The sequence below is a fragment of the Chiroxiphia lanceolata genome, chromosome 7 (genome assembly GCF_009829145.1).
Source record: "Chiroxiphia lanceolata isolate bChiLan1 chromosome 7, bChiLan1.pri, whole genome shotgun sequence".
Taxonomy (NCBI): domain Eukaryota; kingdom Metazoa; phylum Chordata; class Aves; order Passeriformes; family Pipridae; genus Chiroxiphia; species Chiroxiphia lanceolata.
This window is the reverse complement of record NC_045643.1, coordinates 1,741,105-1,764,143: the sequence shown is the minus strand read 5'-3', so window position 1 is coordinate 1,764,143 and position 23,039 is coordinate 1,741,105. Positions and strand designations below refer to the sequence as shown.

At 53.1% G+C, this 23,039-nt stretch overlaps 1 protein-coding gene across 4 annotated transcripts in view; it reads left to right on the top strand.

Annotated features, from left to right (window-relative positions):
• Positions 1-1,344: 1,344 nt before the first annotated feature.
• The window catches only part of SH3BP4 (SH3 domain binding protein 4), a 31,971-nt gene continuing 10,276 nt past the window's right edge, over positions 1,345-23,039 (top strand). Inside the window, exons 1-2 of one of the 4 annotated variants that reach the window (XM_032693846.1) lie at positions 1,345-1,490; positions 21,179-21,366. In XM_032693846.1, coding sequence (XP_032549737.1) covers positions 21,249-21,366 — 118 coding nt within the window. In that variant the 5' untranslated portion in view covers positions 1,345-1,490; positions 21,179-21,248. Of the gene's footprint in view, positions 1,491-9,510; positions 9,852-12,819; positions 12,958-14,325; positions 14,346-21,178; positions 21,367-23,039 lie in introns of those variants that run through there. The other 3 variants (XM_032693847.1, XM_032693849.1, XM_032693848.1) reach the window with 3 other exon arrangements.

The window sequence follows — 23,039 nt, the reverse complement described above, 5'->3', positions numbered from 1 at the left end:
AAAACCCTGACTCCTTGTGCCACGCTGGGCACAGGAGGAGCCAACACCGGGAAGAGGAAATATAATCGTCAGCTCCCGATTAAACCCAGGAAAAAACAAAGAGAGGGTGGGAAGAGCAGCGGCTCGTGGAGCCTGGACCCTTCTGCTCCGATATTTCTCGCTCAGCTGCTTTTCCAAGGGGTGCTTCCTCAGGAATTGGCACCGTGGTGGCATCGGTGGTCACCAGCTCTGCCTGCGGGTCACATCCACCCCTGACCCAGCTGATGTTCCTGGTATCCCAGTTCCTAACCTCGCATCCCAGCCAGCTGCGGGGTGGGATGCTCCCTTAATCCACGGGGTTTGAAGGAGCACAAAGCGTTTTGTTGGCCCTGGGTGCCCCGGGAAGCTTTGAAGTTGCTCCCAAACCGTGGTTAACATAAGAATTGAGGGGGGGGTTTCCTCCTCCTTTCTTCCCACTTGCAGGAATTCCTGTGCTTTACACACACAGGCTCCCTTAAAACGTGTTTTACACACACCCCTCATACCCACGTTACACACACATCCCTTACACCCGCATTACACACACACACCCAACACCCGTGTTACACACACCCCTCTCACACCCGTGTGTTACACACCCCCCCCAACACCCGTGTGTTACACACACCCCTCTCACACCCGTGTGTTACACACCCCCCCCAACACCCGTGTGTTACACACACCCCTCTCACACCCGTGTGTTACACACACACCCCTCTCACACCCGTGTGTTACACACACCCCTCTCACACCCGTGTGTTACACACACACCCCAACACCCGTGTGTTACACACACCCCTCTCACACCCGTGTGTTATACACCCCCCCCAACACCCATGTGTTACACACACCCCTCTCACACCCGTGTGTTACACACACACCCCTCACGCCCGTGTGTTACACCCCCCAACACCCGTGTGTTACACACACCCCCCAACACCCGTGTGTTACACACACCCCCCAACACCCGTGTGTTACACACACCTCTCTCACACCCGTGTGTTACACACACACCCCAACACCCGTGTGTTACACACACCCCTCTCACACCCGTGTGTTACACACACACCCCAACACCCGTGTGTTACACACATACCCCAACACCCGTGTGTTACACACATACCCCAACACCCGTGTGTTACACACACCCCTCTCACACCCGTGTGTTACACCCCCCCCCAACACCCGTGTGTTACACGCAGTCCCCTCACACCCATGTTTTACATACAATCACCACTCACACCCGTGTTATTCCCCCTTCCCCTCCCAATTTCCCCCCATTGTTCCCGCCCCTGTGCCCGCGGCCCCGCCCCGGCCCCGCCCCGTGACGTCAGGCGGGCGGGCGCGCGCGGCGCGTGCCCGGCGGGAGCGCGGTGGGGCTGGAGCCGAGCCCCGTCCCGATCCCGAGCTGCGTCCCGATCCAGAGCCCCGTCCCGATCCCGAGCCCCGTCCCGGTGCTGGAGCGGGCGCAGGTGAGAGCCGGGGCCGGCCGGCGCTGGGGGCACCGCGGGCACGGGGGCGGGAGCGGCTCCCGGGGGCTCCCGCTGCCGCCGGGGAAAAGTTTGTGTCGGCGGCGCCGGGCGGGCGGTGCCGGGTCCGAGCTCAGCCCGCGGCGGGGACGGAGCGGGGAGGCGGCGCGGGACGGAGCGGGGGTCTGCGAGAGGGTCCGTGTGTCAGCCAGGGGGTGCGTGTGTCCGTGTGTCTGCAGGTGTGTGTGTCTGATGGCTGTGTGTGTCTCTAAACGTGTGCATGACTGTGGCTGTGTGACCGTGTGGCTGTGTGCGTGTGTCTCTAAGTGTGTTTGTGTGTCTCTGGGTATGTGTGTGTGACTGCGTGTGACTGCAAGTGTGTGTGTGTGTGTGTGTCTGTGTTTGTGTGTCTCTTGTGTGTGTGTGACTGCAAGTGTGTGTGTCTGTGTGTTTGTGTGTCTCTTGTGTGTGTGTGACTGCAAGTGTGTGTGTCTGTGTGTTTGTGTGTCTCTTGTGTGTGTGTGACTGCAAGTGTCTGTGTCTGTGTGTTTGTGTGTCTCTGTGTGTGTGTATGACTGAGTGTGTGTGCTCTGTGTGTGACTGTATGTTTAAGAGTGTACGTGTGGCTGTGTGTGTGTGACTGTGGCTGTGTGTGTGTAAGTGCCCTGTGTGTTTGTGTGTGTGAGTGATTGGTGCATGCGACTCTGGCTGTGTGTGTGTGACTGTGTCTGTAGTTGTGTGTGTCAGTGTCCTGTGTGTCTCTGGGTGTTTATGTGCCCTGTGTGTGACTGTGTGTATGTGGCTGTGTTTGTCTGACTGTGACTATGCCATGCGTCCTCTGTGTACGAGTGTGACCGTATAGTGTGTCCTCTGTGTATCTGACTGCGTTGTGTGTTTGTTGTGTGTCCTCAGTGTACCTGGTACATGACTGAGTGTTCTGTGTGTGTGTGTGTGATGTGGTGAGTGTGTGAGTGTTCTGTGTGTGTGATGTGATGGGTGTGTAAGTGTGGCTGTGTCCTGTGTGTGATGTGATGGGTGTGTAAGTGTGGCTGTGTCCCGTGTGTGTGCCCATGCCCAGGGTGGTGCCATGGAGGGAGTGCATGACCTGTGTAAGTGTGACACGTGTGAGAATCTGCTGTGTGTGTGCAACGCCCTCAAGTGTGTGCAACTCCACGTGTTAGCAAACTGTGGCTGTGATGGCTCCCGAGTGTCACCACCCCAAGGCAGGTGTTGCTACCCCCCGCGTGCACACCAGTAGTGCCTCCCTGTTGTCCTCCAGGGTCTGCTGGCACTGCCAGGAGGGGATGGGGACAATGGGGACCAGGTTGTCACCCCAGCACCCCGTGAGGAGCCCCGGCCAGCTGGTGTGACTGGGAGCGCTCCCGGGACAACCCCGCCGCGCTTCCCGGTGCTTCCTGTCGGTCACGGTGGGATGTTCCCCGGGCAGTTTGGGGTTGTTTTGAACAGCATTCCACCAGCTGTGCCCAGCATTTATTTTCCAGGAGGATTTTCCCAGCTGGGGCTCACTGATGTCACAAATCACTGACCTCTTTGCTCCTTGCTGCTGCCAGAGGGGACGTTTTGGGAGCAAAGGATGCCGCGCAGGGTTTGGTTTGGGATGGTGATCAGTGGGAGAGGTGGAGTCGTGCAAGTGTGTTATAGGGAGGCAGGAATGTGCTGCAGCCTCGGGCTCAGGTGCTGGGATACCCATTTGGGTGTTTTGGGATCCGTGGCTGTTAAGGAATAGCTCACGCTCGGAGTGACTTTGGTACAGGAGGGGATGGTGGTGACCAGGGCGTGGTTTTGTGTTTCTGCCCTCGTTAAACCACGTGGCCTCGAAGCCCCAAATCCAGAGGACTCACGGGATGTGGGATCAGGTGCATGGAAATTACTGTGCTCTGGCAGGGAAGTGCTGAGGAAGCATTGGGAATGCCCACCACTGCCCCCCCCAGCCTGTCCTTCCTGGCTAACGCTCCCTGAGATTTGCATTAATTAAGTTATGGCTGTTAATTAACGTATATAAAATACAACTTAATAATGAAGTTATGCTGAGCAGAGCAGCAGCTTGGGCGGGAGTTGGATTTGAGGGGGGGTGTGGTGTTGACACCTGTGTCTAGATGCTGAAATGTCTGGAATAAGGATTTATCCTTGATTTCTTTAGGCATAACTGCAGCAATGGGATGCTTACATGTCCTTAAAAAAAATCCTTGATAATGAGAATAGCATCTTCCTGGGATGGCTTGTAGCTCTGACAGGGCTTAGTGTTAGGCTTGGCAGTTGGGTTAATGCTTGGACTTGATGACCTTAGAGGGCTTTTCCAACCTAAATAGCTCTGGGATCCTGGGAATGTTTACACCTCCTCCTGGCTCTCGCTCCCATGCAGCAGCGTCGGTACCAGACCCCGCATAGGTGCCCTCATGCAGTGTCTCTGGGAGCAGCTTTTCTCTCCTTTTCTGCTTTTTCCCTCTTTTCTCCTTTTCTCTGGAGCAGGTTGCCCAGAGAAGCTGTGGCTGCCCCATCCCTGGAAGTGTCCAAGCTGGGCTAGTGGGAGGTGTCCCTGCCTATGGCACGAGACGAGCTTTAAGGTCCTTTCCATCCCAAACCATCCATGATTCTGTGATTCCCTCACCCTTTCCAGGGTCTCTGTGCTCTTCCCCCCCCTTGGGCACTCCCAAGAGGATTCCCACTGTGCTTCTTGATCCCCCATCCCAGAGACCCGCAGCCTCTCCGTGTCCCCTCCGGGCTGGGGATTTTTTTTGCCAGCAAAGATTCCAGCTTTCCATATCTATCTATCTATCTATCTATCTATCTTTCCAAAATAACCCTGGTCAGGCCGTGGAAGGGAGTGTCCTTTTCAAAAATAGCAGCTTCGTTGCTCTTAATCAAGCGAAGCCGGAGCAGCGCCGAGTGATTGCAGCCGCTGCTTGACATCCTAATTATGTTTTCATTTTAATGAGAGGAAAACTGTTTGAGAAGCTAAAATATTTATTTTAGCCTGGTGGGGCTGTTCAGAAGAGCTTGTGTGGATGTTAAGGAGGTGGTTTAGGCACCGTGTGTGGGTTTGTTGTGTTGTTTTTTTTTTTTAATGGGAAACACATTTAAATCCAGCAAGGAGCTTTTGCTGGGGCTGGGAAGGGAGGTGGCAGCTGGAGGAGAGGTCAGGACATGGAGGGGAATTTGCATCCTACTCAGTCTTCTTGTTTTCAAGTGGTCTGAAGGTTGTGTCGCCTCCTGGCTCGGTGGGTGGATTTCTGATGGCAGCTGGAATGGGATGAATGCAAATCATCTCAACTGGGAGTCACTCAGCCTTAGGTTTGGCACCTGACTTTTGTCTCCTTCCCAAAATTCATCCAGAAAACACCTGAGCTTTGCAGGCTGCCCAGGAGGCTCCCCAGGACGTGGTAAGGACATGGGATGGGTTTCCATAGAGTCACAGAATCTCCTTGAGTTGGCAGGGCCCCACCAGGACCATCGAGTCCAACTCCTGGCCCTGCCCAGGACACCCCAACAATCCCACCCTGTCCCTGAGGGTGTTGTCCAAACACTCCTTTAGCTCTGGCACCGCTGCCCTGGGGATCAACCCACTGGAAAATATATTTATGCTTTTTAACTGGGATATATTAATAGGAGCCACTCTGTTCTGGAGCCAGGCTGGGAGAGCTGGGGGTGTTCAGCTGGAGAGGAGAAGGCTCCAGGGAGACCTGAGAGCCCCTTCCAGGGCCTAAAGGGGCTCCAGGAGAGCTGGAGAGGGACTTTGGACAAGGACCTGGAGGGACAGGACAATGGGGAATGGCTTCCCAGTGCCAGAGGGCAGGGTTAGATGGGAAGGAATTGTTGTCTGTGAGGGTGGGGAGGCCCTGGCCCAGGTTGCCCAGAGAAGCTGTGGCTGCCCCATCCCTGGAAGTGTCCAAGGCCAGATTGGACAGAGCTTGCAGCAGCCTGGGCTAGTGGGAGGTGTCCCTACCTGTGGCAGGGGGTGGAATGAGATGAGCTTTAAGATACCTTCCAACCCATCTCCGATGGCTGCAACAAGGTGTTTATTGAGAGCAATGTGTTTATTGAGAGCAATGTTTATTGAGAGCCCTTCCCTCTGGACAAGGGCACACAGGAGGCATCTCCACTGTCAGCCCCAGCTGAGGACCCATCCAATCTGCTCCCTAAAATTTGCGGGGTGAGATTTCAGGTTGAAAAGCACAAAACGTGTCCCCCTGTGGTTCCCGGCGGGGCCTGAGCGGTGCCGTTGGAGTGAGCGGAGGATGCTCTGCTTTTGCTCCCTTCTTGCAAACAATCCTCGCATTAACCCTGCCAGTGTCTGGGCACAGGGCTGGCATTGTTTGGGGACGTTGGAAGCACCGTGCCAGCCTTGGCTGGGGCAAGGAGCACGTGGATCCCTCAGTGCTGGCACGGGGAAAACCCGCCGCCCGCCGCGGACGTGACTTGGAAGCGAAGGCTGGAGGGGCAGGAAGAACCATGAGGAGCAGCGGGGGAGGTTGCTCCTGGGGGAGGTGATGGGATTGATTCTTCTCCCTAAAGGAGCTGCAGGGTGGTTTTGAGACACCCAGGGCAGCTTTGCTGCTTCACTGTGGGGCTGCAGGTTCGTTAGACTCCAAACTGCGACCCGCAGCCTGAACTCCCTTTGTGGCCATAAATAACGTTTGTTTTTTAGGAAGGAAAAAGCATAAAGCACTTGCAGGACCTGCTGATGGGAGCAGGTCCTGCAGTGGGCACATGCATGTCCTGACAAGTCCCTTTCCTTGGCTTCCCCAGCAAAGTGGAGAGACTCGCTCCTAGCAGCTCAGAGCTGGTTTTTAGTGCTCGAGTGATGTCCCAGTTCCATTAACACCACAGCTATCCACGCTGAAGGAGCGTTTTTGAGGATACCTGTGGCATCAACCCCCTCCCGTGGTCCTCCTTGCAGCCTGGGGTCCTTAATTTCTCCTGTGCTCCTTGGGGTTGGAGTGATTTCCATGGATTTCTGTAGTGATTTCTGTGGATTTCTGTTCCTGTGGGCTCGTAAAGGAAAGCGTGGGAGGATGGAAAGGGATGTGTGTGGATGTCTCACAGCAACATGGAAATGAAGCAGCACGTGAAATCCCTTTACTGCCTGGGAGGGGCTGCAGGTCCAGGTGTTCCCAGAGTAAAGTCAGTTTTTGACTCTTTCATCCTGTCCTTGGATTCACTTTATTTTTCCTCTGCTGACAAAGTTGGCATTTTGGGTGGGTTGTGTGTTTTTGGAAGGAATCACTCCTCCCACAAACACCAGGTACCGTCTTTAATCCCGGTTTTTTTGTGGCCAACCTGCTGCTCCTCTGTTAGGAACCCCTTGACCAGTTCCCCCCCACCCCAGGAGATATTTCTATTTTTGACCCTGTGATTCCATGTCGGTTTGTCCCAGGGTTTATTTTTGTGCCGGGAGGCTGTCATTCCAAGCTGGCATATCAACTGCTGGGAGCAGCTCTCATTACCCAGGGAACAAAACCAATTGCAAGTCCTGGGGCTAAATATTCCTGGCTGTTCCTATGGGAGTGGGTGTTCCCGCTCTGCCAGGAGAGAGGTTGCTCCAGATCCAGCAGTGAGAAGGTGGTACATCCCATATCCTCTTGACAAGATCATCAGAGAATCCCAGACTGGTTTGGGTTGGAAAAGACCTTAAAGCCCATCCCATTCCACCCCCTGCCATGGGCAGGGACACCTTCCACTAACCCAGGCTGCTCCAAGCCCCGTCCAACCTGGCCTTGGACACTTCCAGGGATGGGGCAGCCACAGCTTCTCTGGAAAATCTGTGCCAGGGCCTCCCCTGGGAAGGCTGGGGAGGCCCTGGCACAGGTTGCCCAGAGAAGCTGTGGCTGCCTCATCCCTGGAAGTGTCCAAGGCCAGGATGGAGCAACCTGGGCTAGTGGAAAGTGTCCCTGCCCATGGCAGGGGGTGGAATGGGATGGGCTTTAAGGTCCTTCCAACCCAAACCAGTTTGGCATTCTCTGATTCTTCCTCATCTGGGTGCTTTGATGTAAATTGAAGGGATGCTGATGCACATCTGGTTTGCAGCCCTGGTAAATGATGGGGAAAGCTGTACATAATAATAACAATAACAGTAATAACAGTAATAATAATGTGAAAGCCTTTCCTTTTCCCAGTGCTCTGCATTCTCTGAAGTTGTTCCCTCTGCCCCCTCTCCTGCCCCACGGGAGGATTACCCTGGGGACCATCCCATCATTTTCAAGAGGGAAATCAGTGCCACGAAGCAAACCCAGATGTTTTCTCTCTGACTCCAGAAACCTTTGACCCAGCAGAGCATCGTGGCTGTAGTGTGGAGTCGTGGGGGTGGGTTGCTCATCCCGTGCTCCAAAGGAGCTCCGGGCAAAGCTGTTGCTTCCCTCTCTCCGGGGGTAAATCCAGCAGCTGCCTTCTCCTGTTGTGCCTGGATGAAGTGCTTTAGGTCATCTGTATAAAGTGCTTTAGGTTGTATTTAGGGGGAGGGGTTTGCCTGGTGTGTGGCCTTGTTTGAACAACGCTGCCTGTTTCCTTAGGAACAGGGAAAAAAGGCTCTTTGGAGCTGGACAATGGGGCGTCACCGGCTGGGTCAGTGGAGGAGAGCAAGGCAGGAGGCGTTTGATGGTCACTGCTGCTGGAGTCAGTGATCTTAAAGGGCTTTTCCAACCTAAATTATCCTGTGAATTTGGAATGAGTCCACGGGTGGGTTCTTGGCTGGAGCATCCATCAGTTCGCTGGGCGCGGTGGGAGGTGCTCGCGTTGTCCATCCAGGCGACACCTCCACCAGGAGGAGGAAGGGAGCAAAAGGAGCAGGAATTTGGTCACACAGGGAGTTCAGACTAAAGTCTCCCAAGCCTTTGGGAGTAAAACCAACGTTTGAGCTCGGGTTGCATCGCTGTGGGAGCTGTAAAGTCTGGAATTCTTGCGTTATTCCTGCTGCTGTGCCGTGGGCTTCGCTCCCATCCGTTCCCAGAGCGGCGCCGGGTCCCTCGGCACAAACGCCACCACAGCTATAATTAAACAAACTCCTTAGTTTTTTGTAGCTGCTCCAGCTTCCTGGAAAATGGCAGTGAGCTGGAGGCAGGGAAACAAAACAAGCCGTGGCCCGGCCAGAAAAAGCCTCCTCACCTCTGTGGCATTTCCTTGCTTTCTTTCCCCCCTCTGCAGCCTCCCTCCCGCTCCAGCCCCTCCTGCATCCTGGCTGCTGCATTGAAAACCTGCCATCAGATTAGCTCTCCCGGGGTGGGGTTGCTCTGGGAAGCGTTTCCCAGCCGGCAGCCTGCGTGGAAAGCCAGCCTTGGGAGTTGCTTGCTCCTTGCTCTCTCCCAAGTCCCTCCGCGCTTAAATCCCCTCTTGCTCAGATAAACCAGCGTTAGTGGGGCTTTTGGGGTGTGTGGCTGAGCCTTGGGGGCAAACTGAGCTGTTGGAGACCCTAAGGAATAATTCCCAGTGCACATGGCCTGAGAGCAACTGGTCCTTGCAATGGATAAGGTTTTTGGGGGTAGGAAAAATGAAAGAGGAGATGCGTGAGTGCATCTTGGAAAAGGAGGAGGACATTTGTGGGTTCATCCCTGAGTGTATCCTGTGAAAAAAGGAGGAGGAGATGAGAGTGCATCCCAGAAAAAGAAAGACATGGGGAGTGCATCCTGCAAAAGGAGGAGATAGGGAGTGCATCCTGCAAAAAGGAGGAGATGGGGGGGTGCATCCCAGAAAAAAGAGGAGGTGCACGAGTGCATGCAGCAAAAAAAAGGATGATGGGATGGATGGGCGCATCCCTCAAAAGGAGGAAATGTGTGAGTACATCCCATCAAAAAGGAGGAGGAGATGGGGGGTGAATCCCCGAAAAGGAGGAGGAGATGGGGGGCGCATCCCAAAGTTTTTCTTGGCCGCTCCATACCTGTGGATGCTGCTGGCTGCAGCTTTATCGGAGCAGCCTCCACACGAGTGGAACCTCTGTGGGGGTTCATCCCGTGTTTGACTGGGCAGAGAAGGACAAGTAGGTTTTTTTTTTTGGAAAGGGGAAGAAGACAGAGTCTCCAGTGACTGGGTGGGTTATTTTTGGGATGCTTTGTTCCTTTTTTTTTGATACCAGCTTCCTGGGATGCATCTCCTTTCCAGCAGCCAACGTCTTTGTTGGGGGGCGAGGCCACAAAACAAGCCTTTTTCTGGGTCTTTGGAAGTGTTTTCCATAGTTATCTCTGGACACAAAGTGTTTACTGTCCCTGGGAGAGGGCAATTACCTCGTCAGCAGAACAGAGCCAGCACTGGCCTTGACCAGCTTATCATCCCGAGGGTGCCGGGCAGCGCCGCTGGACTTCCAGAGCTCATCACTTCTGCCTGGGAAGGATGCTCTGGGATTGGGCCATCAGCCTGGTGGGTCTCCTCCCATGCATCCATCCACTGCCTGGGTCTTCTCCACACGCATTCTGTCCTGTAAAACAGATGAAGTTCTGAGGTTTGGGGATTTTTTGACTGCGAGTTGCTCTGAGTCAGCACATGCTGCTGAGAAATTGGGAAGTGCTTCCAAGTCATTTTTCCCGGCTCTCCTACTGCTCTGTGGCCCCTGCTCCCTGGAGAGAGCTGGAGCAGCCTCCTGAAAGTTAATCACTGCTGAAAAATGCTTTAATTAACTCAATTAGCCAGACGGCCCATCTGGGTCTGGCAGCGCCCGACGGGAGCCGTGGAACAAGGTCGCAGCTCCACCCCAGGGACCAGGGCTGGGCAGGACACATCACTCAGCCCAGGCCCCAGGGGATGGTCTGGCCTCCAGAGTATCCCTGCTCTTGGACCTGCAAAGGGAGGTGTTTTACAAGGGCATGGAGTGGTAGGACAAGGGGGAATGACTTTACACTGGCAGAGGGAAGGGTTAGGCTGGATACTGGGAAGAAATCCTTCCCTGGGAGGGTGGGGAGGCCCTGGCACAGGTTGCCCAGAGAAGCTGTGGCTGCCCCATCCCTGGAAGTGTCCAAGGCCAGGTTGGACGGGGCTTGGAGCAGCCTGGGCTAGTGGAGGGTGTCCTGCCCATGACAGGGGAGTGGAAAGAGCTCTTTAGGTCTTTAAGGTCCTTCCAAACCATTCCATGATTGCGCCCCTTGCCCTGCCATGGGACATCCCTGAGGTGCCAGAGCAGCTGGTGCCTCTCCAGCTCCTGCTCTGCCTATTCACAGGAGCTGTAAAACATCCCCCAAATCCAGGATGCAGGACATGACCAGGCATGGAAAGAGTGAGCAAAAAAAAAAGCCCTGCAGACAGTTTGAGCAGAGGAATGCAGGGCCCTGGAGCAGGGATTTGGGAAGGGTGAGTGTTTAACCCTCTGTCTGCATTGGGGACCATTCCATCCCAGCTTGATCTCCGTGTGTCGACCTCTTTTAAACCCTGGCCTTGCAGACATCCCAAGGGAAGCTGGTTTTCCTGCTGCCTGGCTGTGATGGGAATCCCCAGGTGGAGATGCATCCTTTAGGTGATGGGGAGGGATCCGTGCCCTGGAGGGTTTGGGAAACTGGGGCCTGGAGCATCTGTGTTGCTCCATCGGAGGCTTGAATCGTGGTCTGTGCAGTTGTGGTGCTCACGTCTTCAAAAATAGGCTTTAAAACCACTTCAGAAGTGCTTTTGTGGTGGTGGGGAAATAAATCCCTGTGTCCAGATCCCCCTGCAGTCAGGCAGGACAAGTGGAATGGGAATCTTGGCTCTTTAGCCTCTTTAAGGGATGTGACCGGAGAGCGGTGATGCCGGTGCTGCATCCAACGGTTCTCTGGCTTGGCAGGGGAAAGGGAGGTGTTTTTCCCTTAGGAAAGGGCAGGTCCTTTTAATCCTTTAAAAATTAGTTCCTGGTTTCAGGCTGCTTTAAGGCAATTGAGCTTGTGGAAGGGGGTGGAGGGTAATTCCCAGTGGGAAGGCTGGCAGGGAAGGTGATGCTGGGCACTTCCTTTGGGCTGAGCATCCATTGCCAGGGCAATCCTGCCAGGGAGGTCCCAGCTCATCCTCAGGTCCCAAGCAGTGCAGAATTCCAAGCGTTATCCTGATTTCCTTCTCCTTCAGTGGATGGGATATGTGGGAATCATTGGGATGCAGCGGTCTGTCCATGAGAAATGACACATTCCATATGCTGCAAACACTTCTGCCTCCCTTTTGCCTTTCACTGGAAAATCCTCATCCCTCTTCCTGCACAAAAAAATGTGAGTAATGCCAGAGAAATTTGGGATGAGGCCCAGCAAGCCATCGGAAATCCGGCTGAGCACCACTCCGACTTCGGAACTAAAAGCTCCCAAGTGAATAATGTGGCAGGAGAAACAGCAGATTTTAAGGGACTGTATTTTCTGGGGGGAGCTCTGCTTTATCTCTCTAAATCTCCAGCCTGCAAAACTTGGGAATGGCTTTTTTATCACCTCCCTCTATTTGTTTTACGCCTCAGCAATAACACATTTCCAGTTGTCCTGTTAAAAACGAAGCTGGTGGTATTTAAAAATAATAATGATGCCAGCTGTCTTGTGATGCACATCATGTGTTTTGGCTGAGAGACTTTAATGTTGTTTCCTGGGATCAGGCATGGAAAAAAAAAAAAGCTGAATTCTCTGTAAAAGTGGATTGTTCAAAGGCTCAAATTCCAGTGGATGTTGCCCTTAGGAATAACGGGGGGGGGGGAGTGGCTGTCCCTCTTTTAGGTTTCTTTTCTCCTTCTGGGCTCTGCCAAAAAAAGTTGCCATTTCTTTCCTATTGATGGAGTAATTAAGTTGTTCTCCTAAATATAAACCCGTCCTAGTGCGTCAGCTGTGCCTGGGACTTCACTGCTTTTATGTGGCACTTCAAGCAAGTTTTAATTAAAAAAAAAAGAAGAAAGGTCCATCTGCATTGGTTTGATATTTAGGGTTTCTTTCCTCATCAAGAGCGTGTCTAATTCCAGCCTGACCCTGCAAAGCCCTGCAGGCTCCATGTGGGAATCAGCTGGTTGTGCTGGAGAACATCCCTCAGCTCCTGCAAAGCTCTTCCTGCCTCCTGCTTAGAATCATGGAATGTTTTGGGTTGAAAAGGACCCTAAACCCCATCTCATTCCACCCTGTGCCATGGCAGGGACACCTTCCCCTAGCCCAGGTTGCTCCAAGCCCTGTCCAACCTGGCCTTGGACACTTCCAGGGATGGGGCAGCCACAGCTTCTCTGGGAATTCCATTCCAGGGCCTCCCACCCTCCCAGCTAAGAATTCCTTCCCAATATCCCATCTAACCCTGCACTCTGGCACCGGGAAGCCATTTCCCCTTGTCCCACCACTCCATGCCCTTGTAAAACATCTCCCACTCCCTGGAGATCCAGATCTTCCTCCAGCTGCTTCTCCTTGCAGAGCTGTCCCATCACTGGCACCAACATCTGCTGCACTTCTGGATGTGACCGGCACGGAGATGTGGAAGAGCTTGATCCTACAGGGGAAAAAAACTGGGATGTTGATGTTGCCATTAATGCTGAGAAAAGGAGGTGTTGTCTAGGCAGGTGGGTGAAGGTGCCATGAATGGTGCCCTGGAATGTTGGTTGGACCTGGAATTGTCTCCTCTGGCCAAGAGCCTGCTGCTGGTAGGTCCATGTTTTGGGTATTGAGTGACCTGGTCCCGTGGAAGGTGTCCCTGCCCATGGCAGGGGGTTGCAATGAGATGGGCTTTAAGGTCCCTTCCGACCCAGGCCATTCTGTGATTCCATGAAATCCCAGCAGGAATGACTGGAGCACGTGGCTCTCAGGAGGCTCTGAGGTTCCTCTGCTTGTTGTGTCTTGGGCAGGAGAAGCCAGAGCAGGTCTGTGTCCTTCCAGCCTTGCCTGACTTTTTGGGGACAGCAGAGAGGGAAGAACTTACCCTTTGGAAATATTCCCTCTGTGGTGTCCTGTGGCTGCCTGGTTTTTAGGGGATGCTCTTGTGCACACGTGGAAGTGCAGAAAGGTCTAGAAATGACTCCCCTCAACCCATAGAGCTCTGCCTTAAGCAGGGAAGCAACCTGCCATGACTTTAAGATGACTTTCAGGTCTTGTTTTAATTTTCCCTGGTGACTAAGGCTGCAAAAAATGTGTCTGAGGTTCAACCCCACTTCATCCAGCAACGAGAGCAATTTACAGCAAAACTGAGATTCTGCCAGATTTACATGAATTACTATTTCTATGCCCAAGCATCTTGCTAAAAAAGGGGCTTTTTTTCCATAAAAAAATGCTGAGCTTTTTGCTCAGGATTATGTCCTGGCCCCGAGAAGCAGCTTGTCTTTGCCATGGCCTGTGTGGAGGCTGCAGGGGAAGGCTCAGGCTCTCCTTTCACACCACGTTAATCCAGACCTGGCCCTCGCTGTGTTTTTAAGCTGGCGTGTAAAGCTACAGTTCAAAGTGCGTGGCTTTGTTTGCAGATAAACCCTTTCAGTAAACATTTGGGGCTTAAAATGATGAAATTGGTTTCTTATCAGCCACCTGAGCCTGCGATGGGATGGAGCAGCTTTTAACCTGGCCAGACCGAAACGACAGACCCCTGAGGTGCCGAAACAACAACCCTGAAGTGCCGGCAGACGGGGGTGGGGGGTGGTGTTTTAGGTTCTTGCCCTTTGTGGCCTTGTTGATGCTGTGGAAAATGCTTGGAGCCACTGCTTGGATGCTCCCTGGCCTCCCTCAGCCCCGGGTTGGGTTCCCCTGGAGTTAATTTGCAGGTTGCACGAAGCCTCCCGTGCAGTTTGATGGGCTTTAATTTCAGGGGTAATTAATTAACCAAGCAGGCGTGGTGTTTGCTCTTGTGTTGTCTAAACAGGGGCCTGTTTTGGGTTCTCTCAGACACCCTCCTGGCTGGCAGGGGTAGGTCCCTGCACCTGGAAAGCTCATTCCCACCTGTGGAAAAGCTCTAATCTAAATTAAGGTGAGGACTTGTGCTGCCAAAACCACCTGAAATGAGCCACGTGGTCTTTTTGTGTCAGTGCGATGAGTCTGATGTTCAAAGCATGCTCTGACTTGAAGCAGGAACACTTTCTGGGATGGGTCTGCAACTGGCTGGATTTGCAGGTGAGATCAAGTCCAAAGACAGCAAGTCCCAGTCCAGCCTCTGGACTGGACCAGATGCCTGTTTGAGTTGGTTTAGATTAGCTGTTAAGAAGAAATCCTTCCCTAGGAGGGTGGGGAGGCCCTGGCACAGGTTGCCCAGAGAAGCTGTGGCTGCCTCATCCCTGGAAGTGTCCAAGGCCAGGTTGAATGGGGCTTGGAGCAACCTGGGATAGTGGAAGGTGTCCCTGCCCGTGGATGGACTGGATGAGCTTTGAGGTCCCTTCCAACCCAAACCATTCCATGATTCTGTGATCTGCCCTCACAACCCCTTCTTGTTGCATACATCCCAAACAGCATCATCACCTGGCATTGCTTTGCTCTCCAGGTATCTGCTCCCTCTTTCCAGCATGGTTTGTGGACCGGGGATTGTGTCCAACCTGGAGCATCCCGTGGGGCGACCACCCCCCAGTCCAGTTTAACCCCCCATCTTGTTTTCCTGTCACACCATCAACTCCCAGCAAAGGGTTAAGCTGCTTAAACCCAGGTGTCTGGGGGGCATCTGGTTTGGAAATGTTTACCAAGGAGGAGCTTAAAACCTCTGCTGTGCTGAAGAAATTCATTGCAATGTGCTGATTGGATTGGTTTCTGCCTCATTTAGGCTTGGGGTGAGTTTTGGCTCCTCTCAGCATTGTTGGTGTCATGTAATGCAGCAGCAGATCAGTGCTGGACTGATCAGGAAGGTATGTTAGAACATTAAACCCAGTCTCAGCTTTTGCACCAGCTCATCTCTCGAGTGAGCTTGGAGAATCCAGAGAGGTTTCGTTCCTTACAGTGGAATCCTTGCTGGCTGCTCCGTGTCCACGGACTTGCTCAGGCAACAAGTTGGGAACAAAACTCCTTGTTTTTTCCCCTAAAATGGTCCTCCTGACTGAGCATAGTTGGAGGTAGATAAGTCTTGGTGGAATACCTGAGCTCCCTCTTGCCCCAGTCCTGCTGTCCTCTGTGGTGGTTTCTTGGGGCTGACTGTGTGGGACATGGGTGACCAAATCCAGGGGCTGCTTGGAGATCCTGCAGGGAAAGCCCTCTCTTCCCCTCCCACCCCTAAGGCTGGCCTATATTTGAGTCTCCCTGGTGATGATGTCCATCAGGACTCGTGCTCCAAAGTCCTTGCCATAAAAGGAAACTTTCCCGTCCTTCCTGCTCTGCTCACAGGGGTGACATTCCCACCAGGAAGGCCATGATGGACACCAGGGCCATAATGACTTTTTTTTCCCCTCCCTTCTCCCTCTCCTCCATCAAACCTGCCATGCATGACTTGAACTCGCCTGGCAGCAGGAGCCAGGCTCAGGAGCTGAGCCAAGCTTAAGCTGGAGGGCAGGATTTTTCCATAGGGCTTGGCCAGGAGTGGAGGGGACAGCCTGGAACGGGCCGGGCTCCGCTGCAACGCCTGAGCAGGGACGCTGGGAATGAGGTCCAGTGGTGGGAATGGGGTCCAAAGCAAAGCCCTGAGAGCGCTGCAGGAGGGCTGGGAGGTCCTAGTGTTCCCACAAATCCCTTCTTGTTTGCTGGAAAAGGGACTAAAGAGGCATGTGCTGGGACGTGTGTGAGTTCACACCGTGGTGTTCCCTCTGGTACAAAGAGCTTGTGTTCAGTATTGTCTTAAGGGGTGGTTTATCTTCACATGGCTTGAGTGGGTTTTTCTTTGGAAGATGAAAGCGTTGGCTTTGCAAACACAGGCCCTGGAGCAGGAGGAGGAGATAAGGGAAAGGTGACGAGGTCGGGAATCACTGGGATGTGAGGCATTGCTGGCAGAAGGCTTGGGACAGGCTTCTAGGGGGAAAAAACCAAGAGCAACCAGCCCCTCCCCACCCATCTCCAGCAACAAGGCTTCTGGAGCAGAGCCAGGATCACAAGGAGACGAGCTGCAAGGTCCTGGTGTGTTCCTGGCCACCACAGGTGGCATGAGGCCACCAGCAGCTTCAGAAGCCATCTCAGTCTTGTAGGAGGCTGCAGAGGACCTGGCTGGGTCCCCGGGGGCGTTCCCGGTTCGGAGGGTGTTGTGTTTGTCACGTGTGCTGGAAGATCTGTTGGTGTCAGTGTGGGGAAAGGAGGCAGACCCGAGCTGGTGGGATCATTTCCTGCACGCTGAGCAATGCCAGCCCCACGGCCAGGGCTGTGCTGGGTCACAGTCAGGAGGAAGCTCTCGAGGGTGAGGAATCTGCAGAGCAAACCCAACTTCCTGAATTATACCGGTTGCTAAAATGCAGAAATTTCGGCCCCTTTTGGCCCTTTTTTCTGAGGTTCTCTTGAAGGCCTTTGCACGTTGCGGTGTGTTGGTGCTCCCAGGCACAACTCCCTGAGCAGCTCCTTCAGGGCTGGGGTGTCCCCTGGGCTTGGGGGAGTCTTTTCTGCATCTGTTTCCACGATGCTTGAGTTATTGGAGGTTTTGTGAGAGATAAAAGCAACGAGTTCAGTGAATTCCTTGTGTGGGATGAACGTGCTCTGTGTGGGTCATGCTGTGGCTCCATCAGATGGATTCTTAGCTCCCAAGAATTTAAATTTGCTCATATCCAAGAGAAACGGCCTGTTTTGAAAAGAAACCTCCAAAACCACTTCTGTGTTTGTGGGAGGGCCACAGGAACTTGTCTTTGGAGAAAGAAAAAGCAAATTTAAAAGCCATGAGCAACAAGTGACTGGAGTTGATCTTGGCCCTGGAGTGGGAAGAGGATAAGGTGTGATTGATTGGAAGCTCTTTCTTCGCTTCTTACCTTTCAGTTTGTGGCCAAGGGTGGGGTGGAGCATTTCTCCTGATCTGGTCCCACAGGCTTAGGGTTTGAGGGGCTTTTGGATGCATTTCCCAGGGAGAACAGGGGTGCAGGACAGTGGTCATGGCAGAGCTCACCAGTCCTGTGTTGTGGTGGCTGCTGTTCCTGGTGCTTCCCGTGGATTCGTGTGTGCCATGGTGGGATGCACCCCGCAGCTCCAGGGAGAGCTGGGAAGTGTGGGATGGGCAGGGATGTGCATCAGTGCTTTGCTGGTGGCAGGTCCCTGTGCTGCCCTGGCCTGGCTCCATCTGCAGCCCTGCCCGTGCTTGGTACCACCCAGCCCTGTCAGCCCTCCCTGGCCTTATCAGCCCAAATTCTTGGCACTCAGGAGTTTTCCATCGCTGAGGCTTCCAGAGGGATCCTCTCCGACCTTTGGTCAGTGCTTCTTGGAGAGGACCTTCCCTTGGCCAGCAGCAGAACCGGGGTTTGCACTTTTGGGTGTTCCCGTTGTTTTATGACATTTCTTTGCTCGAGGATGTGGAGTTTTAATGCTTCCATTAAGGGTATTTTTCCTGGGATTACTTTTCCCTGCCAGCCCTGCTCAGCATGGCCATGTTATGTCCTTGATTTATAGCCCCTTGTCCAGGGAGAGGTGGGTCTGTGTCATAATCCCATCAGGACCAGCTCGGTGTGACGGATGGAGCAGGGAACGTTCCCGGGGCTCTCCCTGTGCCAGGGGGTCTCCCTTAGGTCTGTGGGGCCAGGAAGGGAAAGCCTGTGGTTGTTTTCTGGGATAAGTCATACTAGATAGTTTGCAGAAGGTCTTTTTAACCTTTTCCATGCCAGTTCACACCGGGAAATGCTGCTGCTGGAAAGCTGAATTCCATGTGTTCAAGTGCTGCAGAAAAAACACCTTTTGGATTCATTATTTAAGAAGCTTTAGTGAGTTTTCTTTTAATAGATGCTTCACCATCACCAGCTCCACACCTGCCCAAACCTGCTGGTGCTCCGTGCCTGGTGGAATCACAGGGAATGGCTAGAGCTGTGTCAGGGCAGGGTCAGGTTGGATCTCAGGGAAAGGTTCTTCCCCCAGAGGGTAGTTGGGCACTGAACAGGCTCCCCAGGGTTTGGTCACGGCCCCAAGGCTGCCAGAGCTCAAGGAATGTTTGGACAACACCCTCAGGGACAGGGTGGGATTGTTGAGGATGGTCCTGTGCAGGGTCAGGAGCTGGACTGGATGAAGCCTTTCCCAGAGAAGCACAGCCAGATCTGTCTCATCCCAGAAACCTCACTTACAGTTAAATCCCAAAGCAGCACCATCCATCCCAGGAAACTGGTGAGGATTCCTGGGGTGCCAGCCAGCCCCCATGGGAATGTGCCCCTCAGGGCTTCCCTAAACTTTCCCCAAGCCTCAGCAAAGCCTGATTAGGATGTTGGACAGAGTCATGTCCCCATGGTGGAACCTGCTCCTGACAGCTGCTGCCTGCTGGGTTTTGTTGGGATGTGGGGAGCACACAGCAGGCCCTCCTGGCTTGAAGGCTTGGATTTTACCCTGGAGCATTCCCTCTCCCCCTGTAGGAGGGGAAAAGTGGTGTGAGAAGCAGGTTTTTGGTGCTGCCTGAGGAGATGCTGCCGCTGTCCTTGCTCTGATCGCTCCCCGATTTCCTTCCCGCCGCCGGTCCCTTCAGATGCTGTTTATGGCTTTGGGTAAACACGTGGGGCTGGGTTTTTCCTAGGCTATATTTAATCCCAGGCTAAATTTAAAGTGCTTTCAGAGGAGTTTGCAGCCCATTGTCTCAGTGATTTCTAAACAAATCTTGCCTTCTCCAGCCTTGTTTCCCCTCACCCTGCTCCCCACTGTCCCCTCTAATTCTCTGGATTTGAAAGTCTCCTGGATTTCTGTCCTACCTCTGCATTCAGAAGCATTTTGGGGCCATCCCCAGCTCCAGAACAGGGCTCCCATCCCAAGTCCAGCCATGGGGGGCCCCATCCCTTTAGGCACCCTCATCCCTTTATGTGTGTGAGCATCACTTCATCCAGGGCAAACAGACACATTCAGGATGCTGCTCTTGGGAGAGGAAATGCCTTTCCATCATCCCTCATTTTTGTGTAGATTCCTGTTGCCTTTTGAGGCTTCAGGATTGGATGTAGAGGGGGGGTTTCCAGCTGTTTCTCCACATCTGTCAGAAATCTTCAGCATGAAGTTATATAAATAGAGAGAGAGGGAACATCCCTGAAAATGCCAGACCTGGGGATATGATGGTGAGAGTTGTCAGTACTGTAGCTGCAATAATTAATATAAAATTCAATATAAAATTTTATTCATTGTATAATATAAAGAAAAATTAATGTAAATATAAAATTAATATAAAATAATCAATATAACATTAATTCTGCTGGACAGCACAGAAACATATCCTGGGTGGATGGTGAACTGTGCCAGCCAAGGAGAGCATCTTTCCTCCCTTCCTTGCTTCCCACTGCTTATTCCTTTGTCTTACCTGGCCCAGCTCTGCTAAGCTCAGTCTTGACTCAAAGCCTGGTTTCTCTGGATTTATTGCCTGCCAAACCCTCTCCCCTTGCCTTGCTCCCAGCAGGCCCCCAAACAAGGCTCTCCTCAAAGGGCAAACGTTTGCACACCAGTTCTCCCTTCCCTTTTCTGGCTGGAGCCTGGTGCATCCCTTCCAGCTCCCACATTCCCGGCATACCAGCCCTGGGGATGGCTTGGGAAGCATTTCAAACCAGAAAGTATCTCCTGCTCAGGCTCTCCCCTGCAGATTTCCTCTTGCTGCATTCCAGAAAAGGGCACTGAATCCTTCGGGGGCTCCCTATTCCCACCTAAAGAATTTGGGGTTGGGGGTTGTTTTCTGCTTGGTCTAATTTTCAGGGGAGGAAAGGCAAAAATTGCATGGGAAGGGGAGAAAGGAAAAATAGTGTTAGGAGGGGGTGAAAATCCCTTCATAAAGCAGGGATTTGGATATAACTTTAATTCTAACTCTTGTTTTTAAGAGCTGTTGGTGCTTTGCAACCAGGCTGGAGTTTGAGGGAGCGGGATGGAGGGGTGTTGGGTGCCAGAATTACCGGAATGATGCCGGATCCCTGGAGTAGCAACACGCAGCTCAGGCTGTGCTCCAGCTTTGCCTTCAGCTGGCAGAGAGGCTCCAGCATTCCCTGATTGTCCTGATCCACCTGGCCCCTCTCCAAGATCCAGAGGACAGGGATGATGTCAGGGAAGGTCTTACCCGCGCTTGCATCAGCCACAACGTTGGTGGTCGGAATATCGGCGTGTCCTGTGGGAAACGGGGGAATTTTCCTCTCTGCTCTTCCACAGGGATTCTGGAAGTGTTTTTGCAAGGAAAAAAGGAGGAAAAAACTCCGTGTTTTTATTTTTCCTCAAGTGAAGCAGGGCGGTTAGTGCAAGAAGGGGTGTTTCTCTGCCTGGTCCCTGGCTGGGGAGGGAGGGATGCAGGGAGCAAGCGGGAAGAGCCAATCCCCATCCCAGGAGATCCCAGTGCTGCAGTGGGAGAGAGTGGTGACCCATTTAAACAGGCAAAAATCCCAGTCCTGTGGGTTCTCCCCTGCTCTGGGCTCCCACAGCACCCAGTGCCTGGTGGCTTTATAATTATGTATTGCAACAATGTGCAAGTGCCCTGGAAGGTCTTGGGAAACAGGGAGAAGGACCAATTTATGAGCCTGGGAGCAACATATCCCTAAAAAGCTCTTCCTATGGGGTTGTTTCCAGCAGCACCATCCTGCAAGACCAGGCTGTCCTTGCTACACAAAGCCCTTGGTGGTTTTTAGACAGTGCTGTGGAGCATCCAGGTTGTATTCCGTGGTGTTTTAAGGAGAACACGGGGATGTGTTCCTGGGTGTGTCCCTGGGTCGTTGTCGCTGCGATGGCACCCGGAGCCTTTCTAACGTGCCGGGGTTTGTCTCTCTCCCCCAGGCTGGTTCCCTGAGGTGACGGGGGGGACCCTGGAGAGGCCATGGCCACCTAGAGCCTGGTGGGGCCGGAGATGGCAGCGCAGAGGATCCGGGCGGCCAACTCGGGGGGTCTCCCGCGGTGCAAGTCCGAGGGGACCCTCATCGACCTCGGCGAGGCCTTCACCGAAACCAACCTGGGCGACGTCAAAGGTGGGTGGGGAGGGGCCCCCTCCTTGTTCCCCCTCACCCTGGTGTCCAGGAGGGGTTGGTGATACCAGCAAGGCCTCGTTGTTCCCTTTCCCTGGAGCTCAGGGGGGTTGGTGACACCACCAAGGCGGTTACGGGTCCTGTTGTTCCCCTTTCCCGGAGCTGGTTGCTTGAATACTCTGTTTTTTTCCCCTCTTTGACTGCTTTTTTTCCTGCTGTATTTGCCTTACCCAGCATAAAAGGTGGCGAGGGGGGAATTGCTGTTCCCCTGGCACGAGCCCAGCCCAAGGAATAACTCCAGGTGGAAGTTCTCGCACACTGAGGGCCTTTAAAAATAAACACACACATGGAGGGGCCGAACATCAAATGCTCAGCTGCAAATTGGATTGTTTTTAGATCAAAAATAGGAATTACTCATATTCTCCGAGGGCTTTGCTGCTTTCAGCACATCCCTGTTAACCCCCCAGCTGCAAGGACGTGGGAACACAGCCACGTGGCTGATCCAAAGGAATGGGGACACCAAAAATGCCTTGTCCTGCAGGCAACTGAGTTAACAGTGGCTTCCAACCTACCAGGCTGGCAAAATAACTCCAATATAGACTTTATATCTAGTGTTACACTGGATAAATGCCCTCATGACTTTGCCTGCCTGCTGGTGGAGGTACTGAGGAGTTGGCCAGGATGTGTCCATGCTCTGCTCCTCTTAATTTTTCACCTCTAGCCTGTATTTGAAAACTTTTCTTTGCTCAGCTGTATCTTCCCTTGCCTTGTTACCTCCATGTCCCAGAGGGGCTGCCAGCCAGGGGCAGGATGCAGGGAAGTGCAGTCTCAGCTCCCATTCCTTCATCTCCAGGATTTTAGGGGCTTTCTGTACTTTTTAAATCCCCTTTTCCCTCCAGAGAGCTCTCAAGGTGTTGAAGGTGCTGTCCCAGTTCTCTTGCAGCTCTGTGTTGGGGAAAATCCAGCTCTCCTTGTTTTCTGTCTAACATACATTTAACCACTGTTGTAACACCATCTGCAGCTTGTTTGAGTGTTTTGTACAGAAACAGGTCCTAAAAGTGAGAGCAAAGCCAAGAAATAGAGTGACACTGTAGGCTCGCCCCAGCCTGGGGAATGGAATTGGGATCCCCTGGGAAAACAACTTCCTGCTGGGATGCTGGAGATGCTGCCAGGACCATGACAGCACTGTGGGAGGGTTCAAACTGTGGGACCTTCTTTAGAATCATGGAATGGTTTGTGTTGGAAGGGACCTTACAGCTCATCCCATCCCACCCCCTGCCATGGGCAGGGTCACCTTCCACCAGCCCAGGTTGCTCCAAGCCCCATCCAACCTGGCCTTGGACACTTCCAAGGATGGGGCAGCCACAGCTTCTCTGGGAATTCCATCCCAGCCCCTCCCCACCCTCGTGGTGAAGAATTCCTAATACCTAATCTAAAGCTACCAATGGAGTTGATTTTTGTTGAGGAGCTTTGAAATACAGCTGCTGTTCAAAAGAAGTGAGATGCTGGGTTTTTTGGCTGGTGTGACATGAAAAACTAGGAATATGATGTGCCCTTAGTTGGTTTTTACACTGAAACATGTTTCACATGTGCAGGAGAGGGGTTACAGCAAAGCAAGAGGGCTTTTAGGCTGTCCTGAAAGTTCTCTTGGGTTTACATGAACCCTTTGGGAAGGG